General features: G+C 28.8%; 1 protein-coding gene across 1 annotated transcript in view; it reads right to left on the bottom strand.

Moving 5' to 3' along the window:
- The window catches only part of GABA-B-R2 (gamma-aminobutyric acid type B receptor subunit 2), a 43433-nt gene extending 24707 nt beyond the window's left edge, over window positions 1-18726 (bottom strand). The window contains exons 1-5 of the mRNA XM_075825212.1: window positions 18252-18726; window positions 9188-10683; window positions 1232-1369; window positions 1087-1165; window positions 591-667 (exon numbers count right to left, since the gene is read on the bottom strand). Of these exons, the coding sequence (XP_075681327.1) occupies window positions 591-667; window positions 1087-1165; window positions 1232-1369; window positions 9188-10633 (1740 nt within the window). The 5' untranslated portion in view covers window positions 10634-10683; window positions 18252-18726. The remainder of the gene's footprint in view (window positions 1-590; window positions 668-1086; window positions 1166-1231; window positions 1370-9187; window positions 10684-18251) is intronic.
- Between the last annotated feature and the right edge of the window lie 5810 nt (window positions 18727-24536).

The following is a 24536-nucleotide window of genomic DNA, read 5'->3' as shown; positions in this document are numbered from 1 at the left end:
AAAAAAAACTTATTAGATTTCGACATTTTCTTTGGTGACTTTTTTTCATTTGAATCCATATTTTAATTACTAGAATAAATATTGATTGATAAAATTATATGCAAATAAAAAACGAACGAACGAATATAACGAACGAGTATTAAAAAAAAACATGTGATGTTCACAAAAAAAGATATTTTTCATTATGACTTTTTGGTGATAACAAAACATCTGTTTCATCATTTTCAGACACGCATTCAATTTATTGAATGAAATGAATGAATGAATGAGAAAAGCTGATTGAATTCTCTCAACATTTATTCAGTAAAACAACCGAAAAAAAAGTGTAAGCAATGTATCAATTTCCATTTCAATTTGAATAAGAGAATTATACGAAAAGAGTGAAAAGTAAAACATTTCCCTATAATGATAGGCTTTTTCACCAGGAAAAAGAATAAAGAGTTTAAAACCTGTCAAAACATTCGTAATAATAATAATAATGATTATGGTGATGAGGATGTTTGGAAATAAAATGCAGAAAAAAAATGACAACCATTGAAAAAACATCTACAAGGAATATAGGGGGAAAAAGAACAACAAAAAAAACTTACCAGACTGTAACGAGGCAAATTTTGATAAATAGTTCCAACTTTGGTCCAATTGAAAAATTTTAATAATTTGACACGTGCTGTCATCATGAAAAACATAGAAAAACATGGAAAAAAATGTTCACAACATTCGAATGAAATGTCGATTTTTTTCCCCCATCGAAACATTAGTTTTTAATTGTCGTTTTTTGTTTTTGAAACACACACAAACGGTTGATTGGTGGTAAAGAATTTGTTGTTGTCGTTGTTGTTGTTGTTGTTTGAAAAACATTGATATAACACAGCACAGCACAGAACACATACAAATAAATGGAAAGAAAGGATTTAAAATGTCAGAAATGTTTCAGAAACATTTAGACAGAAGACACAGAGAAGACACAGAAAGGGAAAACAATTTAAATTTGAAACAACCATTTTTAAAATGTCAGAATTTTTTGAAGAAAAAAAGAAAAAAAAAATGTTTTTAAAATTAAAAAAATTTTTTTTTTAAACAACTTACCCGGATTAAATGAACCTTCACTTGGAACAATACGAAAAAAATTGGCAGTTGTGGCAGTGAATGTATCAGCATATGATAACTTTATACAAAAAAAAAGGCTTGGATGAGAAAATTTCCCGGGAAAAAATTTTCCCCTAAAACTTACCTGAATTAGATGAAAAAATTTTGATGTTTTTGCAATTGGATCGGTAACCGATGGACATGCACCACCAAATAATAAAATTTTTACTGGATCTTCATCTAACATCTGAAAAAATGCTTTCATTCCATATGCAGCATCACACTGGTTGAATAATTTAAAGAGAAAAATTACGAAAAACAAAAAAAATTACTCAAAAAAACAAGCAACCCAAAATTATAAGTTTGATTGTAAAGAAAAACTATAACAAAGTAAAAGTTTCAGAATTCCAGTTATGAGTGGGTGGAAATAGTTTCGGAAAACAACAAAAAAACTTATGAAAAGTTTATTCATATAAGATGCAAACAACAACAAACAACAAAAAACTGGAAGTTGATTGTCATGTTTTTTTTGGCTGTTTTAATTGACATAAAAAGTCAGAAAAGTTTCTAAAGTTTTTTTACGTCAAAAAATCTGGGAAACTTTTTTCTCAATGAACCTAGAATTTCAAAAAGGTGGAAATGTTCATCAGCAGAATAAATGAAATGTCAAAGGAAGGAAATTCGTTGATTGATTTGTCATTAAAATAAATAAATATTTTTCACAAATTGAAAGCCAGTCATCGAGTCCAATGCATCTGTATTTTATCAAAATTGCTTGTTTGCAACAAACAAACAAACAACAACATTGGACTCAATGATTAACTTAAAATTTATGGACAATTAAAATCCAAAATATGACGGTGGTTTTATCAAAAGAAAAGGCAAAAAAAATCATGCATGGATCAAAATAGCCTACAAAAACAAACTATTTCCACCCTCTATTTTCCCCCATTGGAGAAAAAGAAACGAAAAAAAAACTTTTTTGATCTGATAATTAAATGATTAAATAAATGTCCAAAAAATTGATGATCAAATGTACGTGTGTGTATGTGTTAAGTGTTTATTTCTAAAACTTGATGTTTGATGACAAACAAACAAAGCAGTAGAATCCAAGAAGAGAATCTTGAAAATTGGTTGATGTTGATTGTGAAATGATTTAAGTACACACACGATCAAGAATAATCATGATTTTTTCTTCTTTCACGAATTCTCAACCAACAGAAAAAAACTTTCAAAACATCAATGCGATGCTGATGATTATCTGATGATGATGACAATTTCGAATTACGATTGAAAAGTTTTCTGGGGAAGAAGAAATCGTGAAGATCAAGTAAACAACCGAAAAAAGAATCGATTTTCCTTTCGTTTTTCATTTGGGATTCTATCGAATGAAAAAAAAATCGATTATAATCGATTTGAAGCTCTCTAAGCTCTCATTGATTCAAGAATTTTGTTTTGTTTCGTCTTCTCTTTTTTTTTACATTTTTTGATTGACCATCAATCAATCAATCAATGGACCATATGAAAAATCAATTAAACTTTTGTCAGGTCATATTTTCTGGTTGGTTTTCGCTTCGATTCTTTGCTTTTTCCTTTCGTTCATTTTTCCCTTTAAGTGATTTTAAAAAATAAAAATTCCTTAAACGACAAAGCGAAATTCATTAGGAAATTGAATCAAATTTAATTCAGAGAGACAGAGGCAGAGAGAGAGAGAGAGAGATGACGAAGACGATGATGATGATGATGTCAAATGAAATTGAAAAAATCAAAGTTTTTTTCACAGAAAAAATGTCATCATCAAGCAACCAAGAACCGGCACAGAATCCAAGAATCTAAACCAAAGAAAATTATGTTTGTGTTTGTGTATCGTAATTGAAAAAGAATGAGCCCCACAAAAAAAAATGAGCAAAGAATTTCTTAATGGATTTTTTTCTTCACTTTTTCTTCTTTCGATTCTATTTCGACATTCATTTTCTAGTTTTGTTTTTTCCTTTATCAATTGTTTTGTCGTTGGTGTTATTATAGTCGTCATTGTTGTTGTTGTTGTGATTGTGTAATTTTCATGAAAATAAAGAAAAATTCTTCTTCTTTTACCAAACGACGAAGAAAATGATTTATTCGAGTTTTTCTCTCGCTCGCTCGCTATCTCCTTTTACAGCCGAAAAATTCTTTTCCATTCATTTTTCGCTGTTGTTGTTGCTGTTGAAAAACTTTTGGCAAACAAAACAACAACAACAAAAATCAAATTCTGCCTATGACATCCTCGCAAACAACTATTTCCACACACAGTACATACAATTAGCCTTTTGGCCTAATCAATTTATTTTCATCATCATCATCATTACTGCCGTTGGTGTTCTTCACAATAGGCCAAATATGATTTTGTAAAATTTTTTTTCTGAAAATTTTCTTTCTGGCATCGACATCGAATAATGAAAAACAGAAAAAAAAATGTTGCTGGTTCGAATATTAAATTACTGGTATAAAGCAATTGGTGATGCTTGGTTGGAAAATAAATCTTTCTTTTATTTTTTTTCGGGACAAATTGCTGGCCACCAGGGCCAAGAAATGGCGCTCTAATCGATTCTTGTTTTTTTTCCTTTTTACGTTCGTTTGAATTTGAATTTAAAATCAGATTTTTTTTTCGTTGTTTGAAATCAAATGAATTTAATTTAGAAAATTGCTACATCAGTTGAATTGATTACAAGGTTTTTTTTTGAATGAAAAAAAGAAAAGATTGAAAATCATCTTATTGCGTGCGTAATTGATCAGTCAGTGGAGAAATGTTTGCAATTGTAGGCCAAACAAAGCAAATTCAAATTCAATCAGTTTAAAAAAAAAAAAAATAAATATCATTAGTTATTCAAGAAAAGGAAATTGTTTCTTTCGACAAATTTTCGTACGATATAATTAATTTGAAACAAAAAAAAATTTACGGGAAATTTCTCAGCAACCAAAAAAATTTCATTAATCTTAACAGCGAAAATCAAATCAAATCAAATCGATCTCTAATATGGAGCCAACGACCAACAACAACAAAAAATGAAAAATTTTTACAAAAAAAATTTTCCAAAGAAAAATTTCATATTCATCGATTCATTCCCCTCATTTATGATGATCATGATCATCATAAATCATTCAACCAGGCAAGCAAGCAAGTGAGAAAATTATATTATAAAAATGGATAGATTCTCCAAAGAAACGTATGATAATCAATCAAATAAACCACCACCACCACTGTAAATAATGGTGCGTGGGTGAATGGGTTGGCTGGTAGTCGATGGTTAAATAAGTCAAAGTCAAAATTGAATTTGAAACAAAATTTTCTGGCAGGAAATTGCAATCAGAAATACCAAAAAAGAATCCAATATGAAATTTGAATTACAAGAAACTTTTTTGCTTCATTTTTTTTACACAGGAAATTTTTCCCGGCAATAAACCAATGAAAACACTGACAATAATAATTCCCCGGGAAATTTTCCTTTTTTTTAAATTTTCTTTTTTTCTTTATCAGCCAATAATCGAAGAACAAAAAAAAAAAAAAAAATCGATTTGACAACAAAACAAACCAATGACAACAATAAACCTATAGGATTTTCAAGAATTTTTTTTTTTTTTTTGAAAAATTGAAAAATTGAATTTTATCATCGATTTTTTTTGTTCCTTCCTTGATGCCATTGGCATTTGCATATAAACAACTAAACACTTCATCTTTCGAGAAAAAAAACAAAAAGTTAAAAAAAGTGAATAATTTCGTTGATAAACTGAATAAAATGAAATGAAATCAAACTTTTTGTTGTTGTTGTTGTTGTTTGGGAAAAAATTGACAAATTGAATAAATTTGAAAAATAGAAAAATAGCAAAATCGATCAATGATTGAAAATGGAATAAAGAATCATCATCGATACGTTTTATCGAAGAGAGAGAGAGAGAAAGTTTGCCTTGCTTTTCCAAATTTTGTTGTTGTTGTTGTTGTTTCGGGGTTAAAAATAGATTCACTTCGTGTTTGATTAAAATTTATTGTTATTTTGAAATTGAATTGAATTGGATTTTTTTTCGTTTGTTTGGAAATTGATTGGAACAATTTTAACACACACACACACACAAACAAACATTATCTTTCCCTTTTTTTCCCCCATTAGTGTCATTTTGTTAACACTAAATTGAAACATAAATCAAAGTGAGGCAATAGAAAACCCGAAGAGAGAGAGAGAGAGAGAGAGAGAGAGAGAGAGAGAGAAATGATGATGCAAAAATAAATAATGTTCGCCACACGAACAACCAAAACCAGAAAAAATTTTTTCATTTAAATTTTGTTCAACTTTTCTTTTCTTTTTTTTCATATTACATTTCATTTTTTGTTTTGTTTGGTTGTCAACGGTTGTTTTTGGTTACATCTTTGATAACATCGCCAATCATCATCATCATCATCATCATCATCATCATCATCATCATCATCATTAATCAGGCTTACAGAATAAAAAAGATTTTTTGTCACAGTTTGCATTGTTTGACATTGTTCTCATTACTAAGATTAAATTCATAGTTGTTTCCGGAATTGTCAAAAAAAAACTAGTCAAAAAACTAGTAGTTACTTACTACTATAACTATTTTTCTAATCAAATATGATAGAAACAAATGGTGACAATGTGAATTATGATGATGATGATGATGAATATAATACACCGAGATAATGCCAAAATCAGCAACAATCATACACAAAACATACATAGTTGATGATGATAGGATGCTACATTTCAGATCATCATTTGTTATTTTTTTTTCTGATTATTATTATATTCGGTTAGCTTTTTTTTCTACCATTTTCCACTGCTGTTGTTTCATTCATTCATTCATTTATTCCAGAATAAAGACCATATTTTTTGTTTCTTTGACTTTCTCTTTCTCACTTTGTTTTCTAAATACCAGATATATATTATTCGATTCAATGAATGAATATTGGGCTAAGCTTGATTTTCTTGATAGTGAAAAACCGAAAAGAAAAGAAATGAAACAATAGTGAAAATAATAAAGAGAGAGAAACGGGAAAAATAACGTCAAGTTTCTATGTTCAAACAAAAAAACGTATTATATAAATGTTGTATGAGGGTTTGTGTGTGTGTGTCAGTTAGTTAGTTAGTTGGTTCGACAGAATAAAAAGAATATTCTTTCAGGAGAAAAGATGATGGCCAAGAGAGAGAGAGAGAGAGAGAGAGAGAGAGATGAATGTATAATTAAATGCAGAATTATGATTACCCCGATGATGATGATGATGATGGAAAGTAAATTCGTCATTACTAAAACAACGAGAATGAAAATGGAATAATTTCGATACCCAAAAAAAAAAATCTTTGTGGATATTATGATGGTAGTGTGTATGTTTCTTATGTTATTTTTATCTCTCTCTTTTCTCTGCATTTGAATTATTCTTATAACCCAAAAGAAATGAAATAATGATGATGATGAAAGAAGAAAATATCTTATTTGGTTGAAAATAAGCTATTTGTACTTGAAAGGAAGCCAAAATAAAAAAAATAATAATTTAGTAGTAGAAGCAAATTAGTAAGTAATGACTAAATTATTAGTAGTAGTAGTAGTAGTTTGAATTCAATTTGAATTTTGTTGTTTATTATTATCAATTTTCAATCATTAGTTTAGGAATCGTATTTTTTTTGATATATAATTTTTCGGTTGAAAACAAATTGATCCGATCAAAAAAAACACAGATAGATAAAAATAGATCATGATCATTATTATGCTATGTACATTTTAGAAAATTCTGGTCAAATGAGAATAATTTTTTTGGTTAGAGAGAGAGAGAGAGAGAGAGAGAGAGAGAGAGAGAGAGAGAGAGAGAGAGAGAGAGAGAGAGAGAGAGAGAGAGAGAAGAACGTGATGGCAATCAATCAATGTTGTAATGTAGATGAAATAGAGAAACGTTATAATGTAATAATCAAAAAATAAAAGAAAGAAAAAATATAGGAATCTATCTATCTATCGTTTGCTTTTCCTTGCAATTCAAAAAAACATATTTTCCCAATTATAATTGGGTTAACATTTGTTGTTGTTGTAACTGAAAATTCAACAACAACAACAAAAATAAAGTCATATCGATGATTTGATTTTAAATTTTCTTCGTTTTTTTCAAATGAAAAAAAAACGATTTTTTTCACAAAAAAATCCTGCTTTTGTAAATGTTTTTTTTCCCACTCAATACACACTGCTGACATAATAATGATAGTGTGTTTGATATTGTCTGTCTGTCGGTCTGTCAGTCTGAATATTATGATCACCATAATGATTATGATGATGATGGACAATTATGTATACAGTATAATGTAAGGCAATCATCCACAAATTCTGTTTCATCGTGTAAAATGGTGGTTTTGGTGTGTGCATTTGATAATCAAGTTATTATCATTAGTTTTTGTTTTCTCTGTTTTGTTTGTTTGATAACATGTCATTTAAATATTGTACACACACATATATGGGTAATTCATATACAGGATTCTAACTTAATAGCGGTAGCAGATAAAAAAACAAACTATGCAGCCAAAGATGATGGAACAGGAAAAAAAACCAGAAACATGTCGGCAAGAGAGAGAGAGAGAGAAAAGTTTGTTTAATAAACAACTAAAAAAAACCACAACAACAACAACAAATCAAAGAAAAAAAATACAGATTTTGTTTTGTTTTGTTTTTTTTTCTTTCTTTCACCGCCATAGTTTTTATGGAAATTTTGGTCCATTGAAAAATTAGCCAAACTTCAAAATCTGCAGAAGAAGAAAAAAAACAACAGCAACACGGACCAGAAACACATCTATAGATAGATAGATAAAATTAGTTGGACACACATAACAACTGCTGTTTCAAATTACTTTTACACACACACACACACCATATCATATCAATGATTGTCATCATAATTAGCCAGACAACAACAACAACAACAACAACGGCGACAACAACAACAAATTACAAATTAAAGCAACAACAACAACAACAATGGAAATGGCTTGGAATATAGAGAGAAAAAAGTTTCAATTTCAGTTTTGTTTCCTGTTAAAAGAAAAAACATTCATTGTTTCAATTTTACATAATTTTTACGGAAAACAACAACAACAAAAAAACACTTTCAAAATGATGATAATGATGGTCATTATTATTTGTCCACTCGAATTTTTTTTAGAAAAAAAAGTGAGAAACTTTTCAGTAAAAAAAAAAGTTTATGAAAATTTTTTTTTCGAAAAATGCAATGCAGTGAAGCCCAAATTGATGATTATAGACTTGAGGCATTTTTTTCAATGTTGTTGTTGCTTTGTTGTTGTTGTTGTTTGTTGTGTCCACTATTCGAAAAGCAAAGATTAAGAATCTCAGAATGGCAGAATAATTTGATTGCATCAACTAAATCGGAAACTAAAATGATGGAATAAATAAACGTTTTTTTTTCTTGAGTGAAATAGAAAGCAATCCTGATAAAATTAATGAAATTAGCCTTATCGATGATGATGATGATCATTATTATTTCAAATAATTACGATTTTGGATATGGTTTTCAGGGTAAAAACCAAGGAGAGAAATAGTGGTGGAGGTAATCGAGAGAGAGAGATAGGAGGAAAAGAGAAGAAGAAGAAGAAAAAATCTCAAATTCAATGCACACCGAATCTATCGAATCGGCCAAATGAGTATTGGATTGATAGGGAAAATGTTTTTTTTTTGCAGCAAAAAAAAAAAAAGAAAACATTGAAGAAATCCAAATGGAAACAAACAAACAAACAAACAAATGATAAGGACGACAAAGAAGAAATGATAATCATCGATTTAGGTATAGGAATGGACAATAATGTAAAAAATACATTAACATTTTGATCACGATGATTTTGTTGTTGTTGATATTCTAATCGCAATTTTGTTTTTTTTTTTGTTTTTGCTGTTATGGGGAATTTGTACAACAGAAACATTGATAAAATGTGTGTGTGTGGAAAAACAAATAAATGCAATGAAAATAGTGAAATTAACAGAAGCAGGACAAGAAAAATCCTTGTTTTCATATTGAAAATTGAAAAAAAATCCATGCAACCTTTTTTTAAAAACCCATTACCTTGGTATTATTCCAAACAAGATCTAAACGATATTTTGTAAATAATGGACTTTCATTTACATGTTGCAGTGCTAAACGTACTGCCGGTAATACACCACGACCAATTGCACCTTGTGGTATATCTTTTGATGTTGGAAAAAATCCCGCTATATATAATGTTTTTGATCGATGATTATTATATGATGATGACGCTGATGATGGTATATATGAATGGACATTACGAATAACTGAATAATGTTGATGATAATTATCATTATCAGCAGCAGCAACAGTATCTTGTTGTAATTTCTGTTGAAATAGTGGTTGCGGTGGTGGTAATTTTATCGGTAATGTTGATATAGTTGTTGTTGTCGCTGTTGCTGCTGCTGCTGTTGATATAGTCGTTGCTGATGATGATGATGATTTGAAATATGATATCGAAAATTCTTCTTGTAATGGAAACGATGATGTTGGCGATAATGGTGGTGATAATGAAGACGTTAAAGATGTCATCGTAGTCGTAGTCGTAGTCGTTGTATTTGATAATGATAATGTTGGCCGTATTAATAATAAAAAATTTAAAATTATAAACAAAAATTTCCGTGGAAATTTCTTTTTTATTTTCGGAAAATTTCTCATCATTATCATTATGGGAAATATTTGGCAAAAAAACAACCAAAATTGCTTTATTATCGTCATTTTTATCCATTGTTTCAATGATTTTATAATTCGATGCCTTCGATATCGTTGATGATTGTCTATAAATTGATTTCCTTGAAATATTTTTCCATTTTCTTTTTCTTGTTTTTGTAAATATAATTTTTGATTTATAATGATTATTATTATTAAAATATTTTGTATGAATATCGATAAGTAAATTGCTGTTGTCGTGGTTGTTGTTGTTGTTGAAGAAAAAGATTTGCACCTGTGAAATTTCATTAAAATATTGACAATGTTTGGCTTTACAAATAACGATAATAATAACGGTGGTGGAGGCTGATGATGTTTCTTCGGCTTCGTTTGTTGATAATGGTAATGATGGTAGTGATAATAACAAGGTTTTAATTTGCATTTTGTAGATAAAATTATTGTTTTTTTATAAAAATTTTCTTTTATCAATGATAATAATAGTAAAATTGGTAACAATGTAAATGATAAACATGAATTTCTTTTGTAATCATTGTTGTTGATGCTATCATCAATGTTATTGATGATTATTATTGGAAAAAAAGAAGAAGAAGAAGAAGAAACTTTTTCTATCGTTACATTCGTAGATGTTGACAAAGATTCTGTCGTTGATTTTGTTTGTTTACGACGTTTATACCAAAATTGATTCTGTTGTTGTTGTTGTTGTTGTTGTTCGGGATTTCTTTGTTGTTGTTGTTGTTGTTTGAAATTTTGGTGTCGTCGCTGTTGTTGTTGTTGTTGTTGTTGTTGTTGTTGTTCAATGTTATAATCACAAAACATTGCCTTACAATGTAATAATAATGTTTTTCTTCAATTTTCATGTATCTCATCTTGAATGAATGAATGAATGAACGAACAAGCGAACGAAAAGATAAAAGCATAATGTTGTCGTCGTCGTCGTTTTTTTTCGTTCAAAAATTCATTTTGACACGTTTGAAACATGGGAAAAAAAGTAAGAAAAGGAAGAAAGAAAATTCAAAGAAATTAAAATCAAATTAATCATCAATCATTTTATGAATAAGTGAGAAAAAAATTCACAAACAACGTAACCAGTGCAAGAAAATCAGATTTTTTCATAAAATTTTTTTCTTTAAAAAGAAGGGAAAAAACGGTTAAAGAATTGTTTGACATTTTCATTATATAATAATAATAACCGACTCAAAGTAAAGTAAAGAAGATTTTTCCCGTTTTGGAAAAAATCCCGATGGAAAAAAGAAGAAGAATGGAATGGAATGAATGGATCCTTAATTTAAATTGTTCGTTGTTTGGTTGTTGTTCTGTCATTTATTTATTTTTTTTGCCTGCCAAAAACAATTTCCAAAACAACAACCGAACATCTTTAAACAGAATCTACAATACAGCAGACAGAAGAATCTAGTGCAAAACAAGTAAAACTTTTTAACCAATTTTTTTCCTTTCTTTCTTTTCTTATATAATCATCATTATTATTTAGATTTGGTTTCTCTCTCTCTCTCTCTCTCTTTTACTTCCAAACGAAAATGATTTGTTTGAAAGAAGAAGAAAAAAAAATGAAATTTTATATGTAAATTCTTCAATTACAAAGCCGCCAATGTCATCATCATCATCATCAAATAGAATATTCTATTCGGATGATGATGATGATGGAAAATTGAAAATCATCACCAGTCGCAAGCACAAACACCAACACACTTTAAACATTTTTTCTTTTTTTCCATTTGAATAATTTTTTTTTTGATCAAAGTAAAAAAAAATTCCATTGAGAATCACATCAAACACTAATCACCACCAAATCACACTACTACTATCCTCAAGAATTTCATCAATTTTTCCTTTCTTCTATCTCTCTCTCTCGATTTGATTGGATTGAATATTCGCGGAATATTCTTCAAAGAATAATAAGATTTTCTCTTCTTCTTCTTCTTTTTTGAATTTGAAATAATTGAAAATGAAATTGAAAAAAAAATGTTGATTATAATAATAAAAATAATAATAATTTTTTTAACACTTTGTTAGGTTTGTTTGAAAATTATTTGTTTGAAGAAAGAAAAAAAAATATTTGAGAATTCAATTATTTTTTTTCAAGCAAACGAATAGAGAAAATTTCCAAGGAAAAAAATTGATTCCAGGAATATTTCCAGGAATTTTCCAAATTTATCTCGTTATAACGATTGATCAATCAATCAATCAATCAATATAATGAAAAAAATGACATTAAAAAAAATATATCGATTCCAAGGAAAATTCCCGAAATCAAAATTATCATTTTGAAACAATTTTTTTTGTTTGTTTTTAAAATTTTTCAATTTGTTTAATGTCTTTTCCTTTCAGAAAAAAAACAAAGATAGATCAAAGTGAACAAAAGAAAATCAAGGAAATCAAGGAATTCAAATTCAATTTTTGAAAATCCAAACTTGACAATATTCTAATCAATTCATTCATTCATTCTAGTCCACCACCACCACCGCCACCATTCCCCCACCATAAATAAACATTCCATAGACATCCCACTCTCTCTCTCTCAACATTCATTCATTAATATTTATTGTCCACCTAAACATACAAAAGAGAGAAAAGGGGAAAAAGAAATAAAAAATCACTTTAATCATTCATTTCATCAAACAAACAAAAATATTATGTTGTTTTTTATGGCTTCCGTATATAAATATGTAAATAATATTTTCAAAACATGATTTGTTTTGGAATGTTATTGATTGATTACATGTCCTAAATACCATCGTTTGGATGTTTTGTTAATCAACTAATGAATGTTGTAGCCTAATGAATGTAATTAACTGATTTAAATCTAGTATATAAAGCCTTCCTAAATTATCATTCAATCATCGAGTATTTTGGAGATCTATGATCTTCATATGCTTGGTCAATAAAATATTTTATTCTAAATTATATCCCGTTTTATCATTACAACGCCAAAGCTGCACACACAACATTCGAACACGTAAAGATTTACGTTGAAGTTTCCATTTATTAGTTACAAGCCAACAGGATGTCAACAGTGGGAATCTCCAATGTTTCAATCAATATCTGTTCGTACAACACACCGCCCAATCAATTCAAGTAAAATGAAAACGAAAATTTGAAAATTTTAACCAAGCTGATTGACCAAATTGTTTCGAAAAACTAAGTATCGTTTCATCAAAGTTTTCAATATCAAATTAATTCAATTATCAAGATTTAAATTTCAAATTGTTTCAAAAAGCTCAATAAAGCGGAAGGTAAGCGTTGAGGTAAGAATCTATCAAAAAAAGAGGCCTCCGAAAATATGCTGTAAATCCTTGGCAGCCTAAGGGTAATCAAATTCAAATTCAAATTCAAATTCAAATTCAAAAAAAAACCCGATAAAGCTGAAGGTAGGCGTTAAGGTACGCACCTCGTCAAAAAATGGTTCACCAAGACACGCATCTTTAACAGCTTGAGAGCAATCAAAATAATCAAAATTTTATCAAGAAAAATTGAAGAAATCGTATGAAAATTTTATGTGAAATAAGAAACGTTTTGACAAATGATTTGTATCAAAAAAACTTGAAAAATTATCAAACTGACTTATTGTTTTGCTGAACTGGTTTTCCAAAATATTTCCAATATCGTCAATATTATCCCTAAATTCCACACACCAAATACTTTACACAGATATACTGGATTATCTGTTAACAACATCATTGCAGTTATAACCATGGAGCTGATGCAGGAAACAACAACAACCTGATCCGGCCCGCCAGCATCATCTTGAGCGAGGGGATGTAAATAATATTTTCAAAACATGATTTGTTTTGGAATGTTATTGATTGATTACATGTCCTAAATACCATCGTTTGGATGTTTTGTTAATCAACTAATGAATGTTGTAGCCTAATGAATGTAATTAACTGATTTAAATCTAGTATATAAAGCCTTCCTAAATTATCATTCAATCATCGAGTATTTTGGAGATCTATGATCTTCATATGCTTGGTCAATAAAATATTTTATTCTAAATTATATCCCGTTTTATCATTACAACGCCAAAGCTGCACACACAACATTCGAACACGTAAAGATTTACGTTGAAGTTTCCATTTATTAGTTACAAATATATTTGAAAATATTGGTAAAGCTATAAAGAAACACTGACTATTTAAAAATGAAGAAAAGCCAATAGCCAAAAAAACATCAACAACAACAGTAATCTTGTGAATGACAAAACAAAAACAAAAACGAAGAAGAAAAAATACGGTCGATTAAACAGAAACTTTCTTGCTTAATAATAATTTTGCCATTCAAACCCGAAAACACAGAAAAGATTTCGGTTTTTTGGGTTTTTTGAAGGGCGTTCATTTCATTTTCTTCTTCTTCTTCACTTCTTAAGCTTTCTAATTATAAGATTTTTTGCTTTGCTTATTTGGCGGTTTGCTTATTATTATTATTATTGCAATTTCTTTATGGTTTTGCTCGCTTTTGTTGTTGTTGTTGTTGGTTGGTTACGATCCAAGAAATGAATCCGGATCCAATATAGCAATCATCATCATTATCATTATTTTTATTTTTTTTCTTATGAAAAATTATTCGAGCGAAAAATATGAAAAAAATAGAGTAATTTTTTTTCTTCTTGTTGTTGGTTGCTCACTCAAACCCGAAACGGTGACGGTGGAAATAGTTTTTTCTTTTCGAAGGGGGTGCAAATAGGAGAGTGGAAATAGAAACTGAATGAAATAAAAATACCAGAATTTACCCAGAAAAGTTTCAGAATCTGAGCAATTTTGGCTTTTTTCATTCATAAATTTCATGATGAAAAACAAGAATCGTAGACAGCAAAGACAGAATTTCAGTGAATAATCGAATTTTTCATTCAAGATTCTGAAATAGAACGAAGGTCACCATTATCATCATCATCATCATTGCCACCACCACCAACATTATCCATGAAAGTCATATGGAAATTATTGACGAAAATGAAAAAATGAAAATTCAATTTTTTTTTCTCATTTCCATCGCGAATGTTGACAAATGAACAGAAGGAAATTGAATTTTCTATATTTTTTTATTCTCAAAAAAATAATGATAATAATGTGAACAGCAGAATCAAAAATCGATCATGAAAAAAAAATTGATCAAAAATTCAGTTTTTTTCTTTCCTTACGGTTGCTATTTTTAACCAATCAAGGTAGAAATAGACATGACATACATTCGAATATGATAAGCTAAAAATTTATCTTAGGTTAGCATTCTTTTTTTCTTCTTCTTTTGGGTTTTGTTAATATCAAACGTTTTTTTTATTTTTCTTCTTTGAAAAAATATAAAATTAAATTGAAAAGTTTTTAAGTTTTTTTTTGCTGGCTGCCTGGCTTTCTGAAACTGTCGTTTCAATTTTCATATTTCCTTCCTTCATTTCAGTGGGGTGGTGGTGGTGGTCGAGTTGTTTCAAATGAGAAAAGAAGATTCTTTTTTCACACTTTTTTTAAAACAGCCAAAACACAACTATTTTGACTAAAATGGTTTGCTGTTGTCACTGGAAAAGTTTTAAGAAATGGAAACATCCACATGCACAAATGAACAATTTTTTTTCTGTAATGAAAAAAAACTTTTTTCATCAATTTTTTTTGTTTTCAATTCTTTCTCGTTGTTGTTGTTGTTGTTGTGACATATCCAATCAACCAACCAACAACAACAACAACAACAATCAACGACAACAACAACAAAGAGAAGGAAAACCCCCTAAGAATTTGATCGATTTTGGATCGTTTTTAATAAATAAATCCGGGATTGATGAAAGAAAAACGAAATGAAAACAAAATTCCTTTTCTCCAGATTTGAAAACAAACAATAAAATTTAACCATTTTTTGGTTTTTTTTGGGGGGGGGGGAAATTTGTTCATCCATAATAATGTTGTTTTTTCGTCAATTTCGTTTTTTCCATCATCATCATCAACTGTAACTGTCAACATTTTTCGTTTGGTTTGGTTTCTCTGTTGTTGTTGTTGTTGTTGTTGTGGTAAGACAATACACCAGAGGAAAACTGGAACATCATTTTACAAAAAGGAGAAAACAAAACAAAAAAGAATTCTTGAAAATGAGAAAAGCAGAAAGCAAATAAATGAAAACCGAATGAAAATTGTTGTTCATCAGCAGAATTTTAAATGAAACAAGAAAAAAATTTCATTTTTTTTCTGTTTTGTTTTGTTTCGGATATCAAATTTCATATTTTTGTTTCATTTCAAAGCAAACAAACACAAAGAGAGAGAGAGAATCCAATAAGTGAGTTCTGTGCAATCAGAGAATATTCTCTTTTTTTGGGTAAAGAATTACATGATGGTTGACAAACGAACGAACGAAAACGAATTTGACCTGGAATAGAATTTCCCAGTGAATAAATTGGAAATTTTCTTGTTTATGCATTCTATTTTCACCCAAACAAAAACAAAAACACCAAAGAATAATTATTCTTCGGTTTTTTTTTGTTTTGTTTTTGTTTCCCGAAGCAATTTGAAACTTTGAACGAGAGAGAGAGAGAGAGAGAGAAAAAGACCAAATTAATGTTTGTTTGTTTATTTACAAACAAACAAACAAACATTAATCAGATTTGAATTGAGAATTTTTTGTTTTCGTTTTTGTCAAAGATTATCGAAGTGAAAAGAAACAAAACAAAAAATGCCAGAATGAAGGAGAAAATAAAACCCCGAAATAAAATAATTAAAGTATTATTTATTCATTGAATTCTCTCTCTCTCACTCTCTCGATTCTGGGTCCAGAGAATTCTGTAAACAACAAAAAAAATTGAATGTCTAAACATTCATATAATAAGAGGATAAAGTGAAAACTATTTCGACTGTGGGGGAAGCAAAAAAAAAGACCAAAACAAAAACAATGTTGGTCATTTTTGGATGAACAAATTATCACATTGTAATTTCTTTCTTTGCCCCGTTATATTAGTTACTCTGTTATATCCAATTATTTATAGAATCAAAAGTACGAATGGATCAACAGAAAAGTTCAACATTGAAAACAACAAAAACAAAATGGTAATTACATTATTTATGAACATGATGATGATGAGAATCTGAATAAATTGAATGAATGAATAAAGTTTGAATATTCTTTTTTTTTCTGGATCAACTTTTTAATAACAAACAACAAATAACGTTTATTTTTGACATGTTTTTGGAAGCAAATTTTACCCTATTTTCATTATTTTCAATGATACTTATCATCATCATCATCATCATCATCATCTTAATCAATCAAATCAATCAAGTTAATCAAATTGAAAAAAAAGCTTCTTTTTTTGGGGGGTAAACAGAGAAATGTTTCCAGAAAAATAACAAAAATATCTTATCATTTTTTTTTTTTTTGAAAAAGTTTCCCGCAAATAAATAGGTAAATGTCATACAATGAATTTTGATGGAAATCATCATCATCATCATCAAGTTGAATCGATTTCGCAAGTGAAAAAAAAAATCTATTCCACTTTGCACACTTACACACTAATACCATAATCATCATCATTATCGTTAACACTTGATGATGATGATGGTGTTTGTTTGTTTATTTTGGTATATTTTTGATCGTTCAAATGAAAATAACCATTTACACTTGACTCATTCATTGAACCACTGTGGATTCAAACTGGATTCATTCATTCATTCATTCATTCTAAGTGGTTTTTTGGTTTGAAATATTTTCTTCTTCGGCTTTTTTTTTGCTGATTTTATGAATTGATGATGATGAAAGTAAGTGAATTGCCTTCGAAGTAGATTCGATAATGTTTAGAAAACTATACGATAGTAAATAGAATCGATCAATCATTGAAATGAGAGTGTAGTAGTCCTTTTTTATTCCTGTATTTATTCAAAACGGTAGCTATTTGTGGGTTGTTGTTGTTCGTTCGTTCGTTCGTTCTTTGAATCTATCCAGAGATTTAGAAGAAAATTTATGAAAAGAAAGGATTCTTAATGGCAATGAATGAATGATACATTTTTCTCTTTCCCGCTCGGTCGAATAAAAAAAATTCCCCATAAAAACAGATTTTGGAACTAATGGAACATTTCACATCAACAAGGGTTGTTTTTACTGAAAAATTCTGATCCGAAAATCATCATTGAAAACGAGTGTGTGCGAGTTAGTAATGTACATTTCAATTCCACTTTTCAATTCAGTTTTTTTCATCGACTTTGTTGACAAAAAAAAATTGATAAAGATGATTTTCAGTAGAAAAAAAACATTGATTCATCATGTTTTTTTCATCCTTTTTTTGAATTCATTAAAATTCATGAATCAAGCAACAGCAAAAAGAAAAAAGTTTCAAATTCAAATGTAGATCATCTCTATTTGATCAACGAATGAATAAATGAATAGGGTTGTGAAAAGAGGATAAAAACAAACCGAAACTGACCATTTTCCCGAAGGAAAATAACAACAAACTTACGGTTTTTACTTCAGCGAAATTTTTTCAATCATATTTTTTTTTGTAGTTTGATGTTTTCATTCAATCATCGTCATCATCATTTGATAAAATGGATTCACTTTGGTTAGAAAATATCGACTATTTTAACATTTTATTGAAACAACAATCAATGGCTATTTTGACTTTATCGATCATAAATTGGATCATCAATTCAAATTATTATTGTTTTTTTTTGCTGTCGTTGTTTATGTTGTTGATGAATAGATGAACTAAAAAGAAGAAGAAAAAAATCAATTGAAAATCAATCGATAATGATGATTGATTGATTGATTGATCGATCAATCGATTGATTAATCAAAACATGGAGAGTAATGATAACGACGATGATGATAATTTGATTTTGATGATTTTTCCAAAATTTTCTGATCCAAAAAATATGAAAAAATTCATATGGATGGCCAAAACAAAAACAAATTACTTTGACGATAATGGACGCACACACTATACACACACACTTCAACCAAAACAAGATATAAATGGAGATAGCCAAGACTATATTGACCCAAATGATTCAAAAAGAACAGCCAAAAAGCAAAAAACTTTATTGATTATATATTCGTAATGATGGAAAACTGTAAAAAATTTGTTGATGAAACAGCAGAATATGATTTTTTTTACTTTAACGATGAATGATTCTAGCTGAAATCATTCGATAACTTTTTTGATATTTTGAATTCAAGTTGCTGTTGTTGTGGTCGAAAACCAACTGATGAAGAGATAGAAAAATTTTGGTTTCTGACTGATTCTGTGTACGAATATTCTCTCTGTGTGCATTTCTTTTTTCTTGTCTGCTTCTTTTTTTTCTTTTTTTCAACTTTATATTGATGCCGGGCCATTGATTTATTCTTTAGTTGAAAATAATGCCACTATTTTTACAGAAGAAGTAGAAAAAATAACTGAAAGAATAGTTCCGGGATAAATAAAAAAAAAAAAAAATTCAGGATCATGCCAAAGCCGAACCATTGAAGCTACCAGAATACACGGATACAATAAAATCAAAGAGCATGCGTATTTTTGGGCCAAAAAAAAAACAAAACAAAATTCTTCAATTTTTAAAAACGTCGTCATCGTTGTTGTTGTTTTTGTTGATGATTATGTTTGTCCTTGATACAATGATCTATAACTTGGTTTCTGTTTAAGTCTATTTCGGTTATTTCTGAAAGAATCTTTCTCGGAAAGAGGGGAAAAAAGAAAGAAAGAAAGAATCATGTCTTTTCTATATGAATATTGTAGCATAAACACACCTCTTTTATTTTTCTGGAAAAATTTCTTTTGAAATTTTTTTTTTCAAAAATTTGACCTAGAAACTGAAGATAAAATGCCAAAGAGAGAGAGAGAGAAAGAGAAAATCCAATAAAAATAAAATTCAATTTGACTTTTTTTGGTGAGATATGAAAAAAAAGTAAGGTAAAAAAGAGGGACATTGAATTTTTTTTTTTTTTTTTTGATTCAATGTTTGAATATTTCAGGAACAGAAGCAGATATTTCCGGAAAATTTCTCGGAAAAACCAAAAGAGAGAGAGAAAATCGATTAGAAAATTCTGCTAATTTCTTGACATTTTCAATTGACTTGGTGAAAATTTGCTTTTTTCTACCGGAAAAAACAATTAGAAATTTTTTTAGCTTTGTTTTCATCAAACAACTAATCATCATCATCAATTTCAATTGAAGCAAACGGAAAACAAACGAAACAATCATTGCGTGAGTTTATATAATTACAAAAAAAAATGTCGAAGGTTATCCATTTTGTTGTTGTTATTGTTGTTGTCGAGTGGATTTTCGATTTGAAACGTGATTATTCTAATCTCGTACTGAATTAGTGATTAACCAGAATCAAGAATATTCAGGAATTTCTGACTATTCTGGATGGTTGATTAGCGTAACAATTTTTTTTAATCAAAAGAAAATGTCGTGCAAAAAAAATATGATAATATTCTGTTTGCATGTGTGTGTGTGTGATGGTTCGATAATTCGATCCATAAGAGAAAGTTTGATAAAACTTTTCGCTCTCTCTCTCTCTTTCTCTCACTCTCTGATCTATTGGATTAATCTTTTTTCGCTTTGAATTTTGAGTTTTTTACGTTGTTAATTTCGTTACAATATTCGTTTAGCAAACAGAAAACAGAAATTAATTATAATTAATAAAAAAATTCCTGCTTAGCCAAACGACAACATTCACACACAACACAACACACAAACACACAATAATCATTAATCGACAAAATAATTGTTTTTGATGACATTTTCATTCATTGAAACAACAAAAAAGAAATATTCAAAGATAAATGAATGAGAGCGAGAGAAAAGCAGAACAAACACCAAAAATGAACAAACACAAAAGCAAACAAACAAACAGGCTGACTTGGTTGGTTGGTAGTTTTGGATTTAGGAAGCCACCATTTTCGTTTGTTTTGTTTCTCTTCCCCTTTAGGTCTTTTTCATTCATTCATTTATTATCAACTAATTAGAGGTTTTCAATTTTGAAAAAATTCTTGCTGTTTTTAGTTTTTGCCTTTTTCCAGTAGTAGTTTTTATGCAAATGATTAATGAAAGTTTAACAAAGTGTGGGAGTTGGTTGATCAAACACAACCAACCAGTCAGGAAAAAACTAACGGTAACTACATGAATGCATGGTGTAAACTTGGCAATTTTCTGGCCAACAAGAGAAATGGATTGCTTTGCATAGACTTTGAACAACGTTCATTTCATTTATTATCATTAAAAACTGACGATTATGATCCTCATAATGACATTAATCGGTGACAAATGATGATGATAAATTCAGCCAAAGAAAAAAAAATCAGTTCAAAGGTCTTTGAATCGATTCAAAAAGAGAAAGCGAAAAAAGATTGATTTTTGATTTTTGGATTTCGGGAAAAATGAACATCACCAAAAATGAACAAAAAAAATTCAAACATTATAAATAAATAATGAATTTTTCTCTTCGTTTTACAAATCATTTTATCAGGGGTAAAACGAAAACGAAACCGAAAAAAAAATATCCGAAAATTGATCAAACATGATGTTTGACAAACAAACAAACAAAGACATTGACAAAGATGAACAAAGAAAGAAATTGGATCAAAGCTTTTTCTTTTTTGTTTGCAAGAGAAAACAATTTTCAACGATAAAAAACATTCACCCAGACAGGAAAAATGCAAAATGCAATGCAGTGAAGCCAACATTTGAAAAATTTAAAATTTAAATAACCCCTGAAAACAAATTTGAAATTTAAAAAAAAATTATCATTATTATTATCGATCATAATCATCAACGACTTGAACCAAATTTTTTATCGAGTTTTTTGAAAAATTTTTTCATTCATTCACTGCTTTAGGCCATTTACCAATTAACTCGTTCGCTACCAGCGCTTGAGAAACAAATCTTTAACCACAGCCCATGGAATTTTTTATAATAAAACTTTGAATGGCAATGATTTTAAAACCAACGCATATTTGTAAAAGTAATTATATAAGAAATTTGAAAAAATCTAATTGATAAATAAATGTAAAATCTTAAACGACGAGTATTTGCATTTATGTAAAAACAAAAACGACGCATATTTGATCAAATGTGAATACAAAAACCAAGCATATTCGATCTAATGTAAAAACAAAAACGACGCATATTTGATCAAATGTGAATACAAAAACCAAGCATATTCGATCTAATGTAAAAACAAAAACGACGCAAATTCGATCAAATGTGAATACTAAAACCAAGCATATTTGCTTAAATGTAATACAAAAACGACGCATATTTGCGTCGTCGGGCTCAAAATAAAGAACTAAAACGACGCACATATGCGTCGCTGGTAGCGAACCTGTTAATGAATGAAAAACGAAAATATCCTTTTTCAAATCTTGTTGGAGATCTTGTTCAAAATGATTCTCTATTTGGGATATTCGTTTTATTTTTACAACTTGAAGAGAGAGAGAGAGAGAGAGAGAGAGAGAGAGAGAGAGAGAGAGAGAGAGAATAGCTCCACACTTTGCTGCTTGATGCATCCATTATCATGATGATAATGATGATGATGATGATGATGGTCATCATTATCATAAAAATGCTAATGGCAATAATAAAAAAAACTAGCGAATTGAATCGATGTTTTTTTTAATGTAATTTTAATCATTCAACGCTGATGATGATGATGATGACCATTTCATTTCATTTTATTCAATGGAAAGTGAATTTTATTACCATTGAATATGATGATGATGATAAACCAACCAACCATTGAATTGAAAAAAATAATGAAACCAAGAATATTCTACAACAAAAATAAAACAGAATATTACGGTTCGATGATTCGTGGAAGCACACAGAATTTATTCACAAATTTCTCTCTCTGATATGGAAAGATTTGTCGAAATGAAATTTTTCTTCATTTTCAGAAAAAGAAAAAAAAACATCATTTTAAAATTAGGCAAACAAAAAATAACTTTTTTTTTAGGAAAGAAAATCTTTTCATCCATTTCGATTTTCTTTTTCCCAAAAGAAGAGAAAATAAAGAGAAATTTATTTTTCCCTCGTTGATTCGGGTTAAAGAAGAAAAGTAAGTGTTAAGAAAAGAATATATATTGTGTTCATCGTAACATTTTCATTCATTTTGATTTAAATAAATTGACCTAATTCGGTTTAGTTTTGTCAATTTTCATTCATTCATTCATTCATTCGTTTTATAATGTAATTTTCTCGCTGTTTTGTTAAATTCTCAATGTTTGACAGCATTTGTGGATTATATTCGTAAGGAGGGAGAAGAAAACAAGATTTTCAATCCATTTGGAATTGGAAATTTTCATCACTTTTTTGTTTTGTTGTTTCAACTATGGCTACTTGAATGGAAAAACTCTTCTTTTTCCTTCGGTTGTAGATTTGCGGGAAATTTTCCTTCTTCTTTGTGTGTTTCGCAATGTAATTCAAATTGGATTGTCTATTTTCTCGACTGGATCAAAGAATAAGAAGAAGAAGAAGAAGAAAAAAAACTACTAGATTTTGTCAGATTTTTTTTTGTCAAAAGTCAATTTCAAATGAAAAATTGTTTGTTTGTTTGCCGAAAACTTTTTTTCTTCTTTGACTTTAAAGAAATTTTTTCTCTCCTGAATATAATGATCTATGTTTTTGGAATAAAAAAAAAATCTTGAGCGAAAATGATTCCAAAAAACTTTAAAATTGGCCAATTTATTTTGGCCTATGAAAAATGAAAAAACTTTTCAGCAAGTTTTCCCATTCATCCGCTGATTTTTCATTCATACAATTCTGCATTTTGCATTTTGAATTGAGGACAATCAAAACGATCATCAAAGAAAGATTTTCACGAATAAAAAAAGAATTCAATTTCATAATAATAATAATAATGTTTTTGAATGGGAAAAACTTTTCCGAAAAGAATCTTTCTTTCTTTCATATATTATTTTCCGATCCGGAAACTTTTCCGAAAAAAAAACAGGAACCAAAAGTTTCCAATAAAAAAAAGAGTTTTTCCCATTTCTTCTGTCGATACACAATGAGAAATGCAGCAGAAAGAAAAAACTTCAGTGACATTTAACGGAATCAAGTTCGGAATTTTGAAAGAATTCCTTATATGAAGTAAAAAAAATGAAATAAACAACAACAGCAACATATTGAAACGAAAGGGAAAAAATAAATAAATCGGGTAACATCTGATCAATTTGTTGTTGATGATGATGAAGCAGGGAGAGAAAATCTTTCCAGAAATTTACATTTCAAAAAAACCCCTCAGAAAAATGAAAATGAAAAGATTCTCTTTTCGTAAAAAACGATAAATTAAAGAATCGAAATAATAATTTCTTTTTTTTTGAATTTTTTTGTTGGAAAATTATTATTATTATTATTATTGTCAATGGATTCTTTATGGTTGGTTTTTTATTTCATTTTTTTCCCCTGGTTTCAAAATCAATAAATAAAATATAGGAAGAGTGTATGGAAAAAATCGATCGATAATTTTGAAAAAAACCTGAAAATTTCATATTTTTTTAATAAATTCTTGGTTATGGATTTTTTTGGTTGCACCAAAAAACAAACGAAAAAATCGTCATCATCATTTGGATCATTTGAAAGATTGAAAACTACGTAGGCGATCCACGCACTAGCCACCCACGCATTCACAGAAAGAGAGATCAGAAAAACAAGCTACGTGTTTTTTTGTTTTTGTTCTCGGTTCTCGATTCTTTCGCAAGAATATATTCTGAATGTTTTTTTTTATTTTCTTCATTTACATTCTTT

Source organism: Dermatophagoides pteronyssinus, unplaced genomic scaffold, assembly GCF_027571235.1.
Source record: "Dermatophagoides pteronyssinus isolate colony J.1.1.1.1 unplaced genomic scaffold, Derpt_VIB-CSIC_2022.12 sq0003, whole genome shotgun sequence".
NCBI classification, from domain to species: domain Eukaryota; kingdom Metazoa; phylum Arthropoda; class Arachnida; order Sarcoptiformes; family Pyroglyphidae; genus Dermatophagoides; species Dermatophagoides pteronyssinus.
Note: the sequence above shows the minus strand (reverse complement) of the source record. Positions and strands in the feature narration are given on the sequence as shown.